Source organism: Schistocerca gregaria, chromosome 4 (assembly GCF_023897955.1).
Source record: "Schistocerca gregaria isolate iqSchGreg1 chromosome 4, iqSchGreg1.2, whole genome shotgun sequence".
NCBI lineage: Eukaryota > Metazoa > Arthropoda > Insecta > Orthoptera > Acrididae > Schistocerca > Schistocerca gregaria.
Genome location: NC_064923.1, coordinates 772350488 through 772357609, shown reverse-complemented (window position 1 = coordinate 772357609; position 7122 = coordinate 772350488). Strand labels below are relative to the sequence as shown.

Sequence of the window (7122 nt, the reverse complement as noted above, 5' to 3'; positions counted from 1 at the left end):
ACGATAAATTTGAAGTATCACATTTTACACTTCCATTTAAAAATTTGTCCATTCTGACAAAGAAACATGAATCACAGAAGTCAAAAAATTAAATATGATCATCATTCATGAAAGTTATTTATCAAACTGATTGTTATTGAATAAAAACAATTGAGTCACATAGTACTACACAACGGCCATCTACAACACTGCCATAATGTCAATATTTACTTGCTTCCCTGCTAGACACCATGAATAGTGTTCATACTGTTTGTACACTCAGAAATCATTATTTTCACTGTGATGTCCCTACTGTAAGGCTGCAATGCCCCTGGGAGCCATGATCGATAGTTTGTAAACAACTGCTCTATATACTTTTATAACTCACTTTACATGTGTTTTATATTATTTTTACATCATCTTATTTATTTTCCATGTACTTTTAGTGGGGGCAACAATATTTGCAGATCTCTTAGATTGTTTGCAGATTATGTCGTCACTTACAGTCTAGTAAAGTCATTGGATCATCAAAATCAATTTAAAAATGCAAAATTGTTAAGACTTTCGTGGCCACTTGTTGACAAACTGCTTATTTGCTTCTGTCTCGGGTTCTTCGGCCGACGTTCGTGTGATGATTTTTCTGACGTTTCGCCAGCACGAGTGGCTGGCATTGTCAAAGCTTCACCCTCCATTGCCGGAGGTGAAATGGAGCCGGGCTCGCGGCCGCAGACTATATGTACCTTGCGCGCCAACGTCCGAGGGCTTCTCCGCGGTCATTTCCGCGGTCATTTCCGGTGCGTTTCTCCTCTTGCTACCTGCTACGGTCGTTCTCTGCAGTACGGGAAGCCAGGAGACGTTTACCTTAAGGCTTTCTTCTTTCTTGTTGAAGCTGTTCCCGTGTTTGTGTATTTCTACAGCTTCTCTGTACAAGCGGGTGTGATAGTGCTTCTCTACAGCCAGAACTTCCGTGTCGGTGAATTTTATTACATGTACCTGGTCGGTCTCACTCAGTGCGTGTTCTGCCACGGCCGATTTTTCCACCTGTCCCAACCTGCAATGTCGCTTATGTTCTTTGATCCTGGTGTTGATTGATCTTCCAGTCATTCCGACATAAACTTTCCCGCATGTGCATGGTAAGCGGTATATTCCTGACATTGCAAGTGGGTCCCTTTTATCCTTTGCCGATCTAAGACATTCTTTGATCTTCCTTGTCGGTTTGAAAATTGTCTTTACGCCGTGCTTGTGTAATATACGGCCGATTCTGTCCGTCACTCTGGGAATGTATGGCAGAAAGGCCGTACCCGACATTTCTTTTTCTTGTTTCTTACTTCGCCGGTGGTTTGGCTCTGTTACACTTCTAATATCATTTGTGGAGTACCCATTGCTCCTCAGAACACTTTCCAGGTGTTGCATTTCGCGTTTAAGGTGCTGCGGCTCACATATTCGTGCTGCTCGCGTTACGAGCATCTGAATCATGCCTCTTTTCTGGCTCGGGTGGTGGTTTGACAGTTTGTGCAGATATCGGTCCGTGTGCGTCGGTTTTCGGTACACGCTATGTCCCAGGTTTTGGCCATCCCTTGTGACCAGCACATCTAGAAATGGTAGTTTTTTGTCCTTTTCCACTTCCATGGTAAATTTTATGTTGGCGCCAACATAAAATTTACCATGGAAGTGGAAAAGGACAAAAAACTACCATTTCTAGATGTGCTGGTCACAAGGGATGGCCAAAACCTGGGACATAGCGTGTACCGAAAACCGACGCACACGGACCGATATCTGCACAAACTGTCAAACCACCACCCGAGCCAGAAAAGAGGCATGATTCAGACGCTCGTAACGCGAGCAGCACGAATATGTGAGCCGCAGCACCTTAAACGCGAAATGCAACACCTGGAAAGTGTTCTGAGGAGCAATGGGTACTCCACAAATGATATTAGAAGTGTAACAGAGCCAAACCACCGGCGAAGTAAGAAACAAGAAAAAGAAATGTCGGGTACGGCCTTTCTGCCATACATTCCCAGAGTGACGGACAGAATCGGCCGTATATTACACAAGCACGGTGTAAAGACAATTTTCAAACCGACAAGGAAGATCAAAGAATGTCTTAGATCGGCAAAGGATAAAAGGGACCCACTTGCAATGTCAGGAATATACCGCTTACCATGCACATGCGGGAAAGTTTATGTCGGAATGACTGGAAGATCAATCAACACCAGGATCAAAGAACATAAGCGACATTGCAGGTTGGGACAGGTGGAAAAATCGGCCGTGGCAGAACACGCACTGAGTGAGACCGACCAGGTACATGTAATAAAATTCACCGACACGGAAGTTCTGGCTGTAGAGAAGCACTATCACACCCGCTTGTACAGAGAAGCTGTAGAAATACACAAACACGGGAACAGCTTCAACAAGAAAGAAGAAAGCCTTAAGGTAAACGGCTCCTGGCTTCCCGTACTGCAGAGAACGACCGTAGCAGGTAGCAAGAGGAGAAACGCACTGGAAATGACCGCGGAAATGACCGCGGAGAAGCCCTCGGACGTTGGCGCGCAAGGTACATATAGTCTGCGGCCGCGAGCCCGGCTCCATTTCACCTCCGGCAATGGAGGGTGAAGCTTTGACAATGCCAGCCACTCGTGCTGGCGAAACGTCAGAAAAATCATCACACGAACGTCGGCCGAAGAACCCGAGACAGAAGCAAATAAGCAGTTTGTCAATTTAAAAATGATTTAGACAAAATACTGTATGATACAAAAAGTGGCAATTGACTCTAAATAATGCAAGTACTAAAAGGAATCATTAACAATTAATTTCACAATAAATCATAGAAATCTAAAAGTTGTAAATTCAGCTAAATACCTAGACATAAAAATTACTAACAACTTAAACTGGAAGGATCACACAGAAAATGATATGGAAAAGGCAAACCAAAGACTGCATCTTCTTGGCAGAGAAAATAGAAGATGCAACAGATCTACTAAAGGGACTGTGTATACTACACTTGTTTGTCATCTTCTGGACTATTGCTGTATGGTACGCGATCCTTAATCGATAGGATTAATGGAGGACAAAGAAGGGTGCTAATTCTTATTATCACAAAATAGGGGTGAGTACATCACAAATGTGTTAAACAAGTTGAGGTGACACTCATTAAATAAAGGCAATTATTTTCTAGTGGTATGATCTTTACACAGAATTTCAATTATCATCTTTCTCCTCTAAATGCAAAAGTATTTTGTGGACATCCACCTTCATAGGGAGAAATCATTATGATAATTAATTTTTTCTGCACTGTTCAAGATTATATGGTAAAGAAATAGTCTGAAGGTTCAAATCAATCTGTACCTATGTGATACATGTCAATAGTGTGGATGACAATACATCTGTATAAAATGTGTAAAATCTTCTTTTGCTTTTAAATATAGTTTTATGATGAAATATACAAGAATTCAATATTAAAACAATAGGTATTTCAAAAGTGTGAATTTTTATCCAGTCACATTTTCACACCATTGAACATAATCCTACTACTGACAGAAGTGATAATGTACAATAATATACAATAATTATTCACTAACATTTGTGGCGACTATCGACCAAGTTGCGTGTAATATCTTTGTTTTTGGCAAGCTCTTTGCCCCAGTCTGTGGTCGCGCGCGAAAGTGTACGGACGTGTACCGAGAATTCAGAATGTAAACAACTGTATATGTGTGCTTACGAGAAATAAAAATAGTGTTTATTACACGTGGTGTAGCGTGCATCATTGGATTCGGCAACCCTACAACACTAAACCCATACTGGTGACCCCGAATTTTGTTCGCGAGTGCTACAACGAAATCTTATACCGTCGAGCAGTACACAATGGATCGCTTGCCGCCTGCTACACCGAACACGTGCCAACTAAGTGTTCCAACGGACGCTTCGGCATGGTTTTACAATTATCCACCGGGCGTCCGCAATAGTTCTACGCAGTTTCCGAACACATCGACTAGCTGTACTCAACAGGACAGTGTTTATACAATTCCACAGCCACGTGTGCCGGCATCAGGTACGAACAATAACTTTCCGTTACCGTACATGAGTCAGCCGTCGTGTGACAGTGTTCCGTAGCATCAGAACGTTTTCCACGCACAAAACTTTGAATATGAACGTATTACGTCCAATACGAACTTTCCACGTGTTCCGAGTGCTCAACAGCCGACACAATGTGCTCAAACCCCAGTGACTATGTTTACAGGTTTCCCAAGTGCAAGTGTGAATTTTCCACCCGAATCAGTGACTGTACAAATCGAGCCGGACGCTCAAGACAGGAGAGTTCATATTTCTGCCGGAACTCCTGATTTTGCACCAACCCCCCCTACACCACCAGCGTCCGCTTTACGAGTGTTTCCGACGGCACACACCGTTCCTGCCGCGTGTGTTGCACAAACATTAGGTGATTTTAACTATTTTAATGCACCTGTAGGGGAGGGGCCCGGAAACTGTATTCCGTCGTTCGCCGCACATCGGTCGACTACGGTCGATTCTACCGCGCCGGTCCATTCTACGCCCGTGGGCGTTGCTCCGTCGACCGATCGATTCGTTGATTTCTCAACCAAGGTCGAGCCAGCCGCGCCTACCGTGCCGCGTGCCACTGACAGTGGCGGAAGCTGGTGCACCGCTACTGCACCCGAGACAATTACGTTGCAGAACTATGGACAGGGAGAGACAGTTTCTGATAAACATTTATGTCAAGACTTTCCCATCCGTTGGCCAAAGCTACCACCCCTTCGCAAGGATCACCCACGCACATGGTTTGCCTTGGTTGACCACGTCCTGCAGCTACACGGCGTCGCCAACGACAATTCAAAGTTCCTATGCTTACTGTGTCACCTCCATGACGAACTGGATCTGATCTGCGACATTGTGGCTTCGGCCCCCGCTACGGACAAATATGCGTTCACCCGACGCACCATCCTCGAGCGACTATCCACATCGACAGAGGAAGCTATCCGCCTCATCAGTCAGGAATCGCTGGGATCCAGATCCCCGTCGCAACTCTGGCGTCATCTCCACGCTATGATTGACACGCATCACTTGCCGGACATTACACTTTGGACCATCTGGTTGCTGAAACTTCCCCCGCAAGTTCAACTTCACCTTCTACATGTAACTTCGGCCCCACTAGATGCCAAACTGAAGATCGCAGACCAGGTTTACAACATTCTGCCCCCCCCCCCCCCCCCCCCGCATACCCCCCCAGGGTGCCCTCAGGCCTCAGGGGTTGGCACACCTGCGCGGCAGTTTCCATCGTGCAGTACAGAGTGCGCACGACTCGCTCCACGCATGCCCGCGGAGCCAACGCCACCTGGCAACCGCCGCAGTAACTCCTCTCCTACCAGCACTACTGCAGCGCCGCCATCAGAGGGAACTACAAACAAGTCCCCCTCCACTGTCGCTTCGACCTCAACCAGCGCGCCGCCCTGCTTGGTGTTATTTCCACTCCCGCTTTGGCGATGCAGCTAAGAAATGTCGTTCTCCATGCGCGTTCCCAAACTAATAACGCGACCCAATTCAGGCGCTACGGTCCGCGTTGCACCGCACAGACGCCTATCACTAAATACTTCTTCTCCTCACGCACCAGGACGCTTGTAAGTGAAAGATGCAGTGTCTTGCCTTTCATTTCTAGTCAACACGGGGGCCGAGGTTAGTGTGATACCTTTGTCCGCAGGTATTAAATTCAAGCTTCAGCCTTGCCCCCCGCTTCGAGCCGCCAATAATTCCCTGATCCGCTCTCATGGAATAACGAATTTAAGCCTTAAACTGCAGGTCATTAATACGCCCTTACAGTGGACTTTCGTTATCGCGGATGTGGCTGAACCCGTGCTTAGGGTAGATTTTCTCTTAGCCCACGCACTGTCACCCAACCTACAACGAGGTACACTAACCTTTAACTCGGGAGACCGCACCACCGGTTCAGATATCTTACCCCTCTCATCCGAAAGCACCATTCTGCTGTGTGAGCTAGCGGAAACTGCTGTTGCAGTGCTTTCTCTTAGATCACACAACGACGAACTTCGGGACAGCAATGGGGCCCTCCGCTTGCGCATCGCCGCCGTGCAAGCCAAGCTCACGGACGCGCGTAAGCAGACCGCCCAGCTGTCGCACACGGCCACGCCCCCAACCCCTGCACCTCTTCCTTGCAACTGCAGCCGACGCCGCGTGACATTTCTACTGCCGGACGGAAGCTGTACCCGCGACGCTACCAGGTACCCCACCGAGCTCTTCGACAAGGACTACCAGTGGATCACCGCCACTGCTGCTGAACTGCCGGCCTTGGACACACACACGTGTGCATTACAGGTTAGTCACAGTGCAACGGGTGCTGGTCCAGTATACCCATCGGTGTTCGCGATCAATAACGGTACTGTCCACAGAATAAATACCACAGAAGGCCCACCGGTACGTGCAAAGGCTAGGCGTTTAAATCCGGAAAAACTTAAACATGCTAAAGCTATTGTTCAGGAACTTTTAGATAATAAGACTATCCGCCCTTCTTCTAGTTGTTGGTCGTCACCCATTCATTTGGTGCCCAAGAAAGATGACACTTTCCGCCTCTGCGGTGACTATCGGGCGCTTAACGCCAGAACAATTTTAGATAATTATCCCGTCCCAAATATTCAAGACTTTGCTTCCCAGCTGCATGGGGCACAAATTTTCAGTGTAGTCGATTGTCATAAAGCGTACCACCAACTGCCAATGGCACCTGAGGACGTTGAAAAGACCACTATCATCACCCCGTTCGGGTTGTTCGAGTATTTGTTTATGCCATTCGGCCTTAAAAATGCTGCACAGACGTGGCAACGGTTCATCGACTCGCTGGTTGGAAAACTGGACTTTGCATATGCGTACCTGGACGACTTGTTAATTTTTTCTTCCTCCCTCGAGGAACATGAACAACATTTAAATACAGTGTTCCAACTATTAAAAGCAAACGGTATCGCAGTGAACAATACTAAGTCACAACTCCGCCACACCAGTGTCACTTTTCTGGGCCACAGAGTTTCTGGCGATGGCATCCGCCCCCTAACTGAACGGGTGGAGGCCATTAGTACGGTGCCTTTGCCCAAAGATTTTCAGGGCATCCGCCGCTTCCTTGGAACG

The 7122-nt window shown here is 47.0% G+C and overlaps 1 protein-coding gene across 1 annotated transcript; it reads left to right on the top strand.

Moving 5' to 3' along the window:
- Nucleotides 1-3840: 3840 nt before the first annotated feature.
- LOC126267921 (uncharacterized) lies at nucleotides 3841-6497 on the top strand. Its single transcript, XM_049973231.1, has 4 exons — nucleotides 3841-4027; nucleotides 4217-4726; nucleotides 5648-6382; nucleotides 6484-6497. The coding sequence occupies exons 1-4, from the start codon at nucleotides 3841-3843 to the stop codon at nucleotides 6495-6497; spliced, it is 1446 nt and encodes a 481-aa protein (XP_049829188.1).
- Nucleotides 6498-7122: the final 625 nt, after the last annotated feature.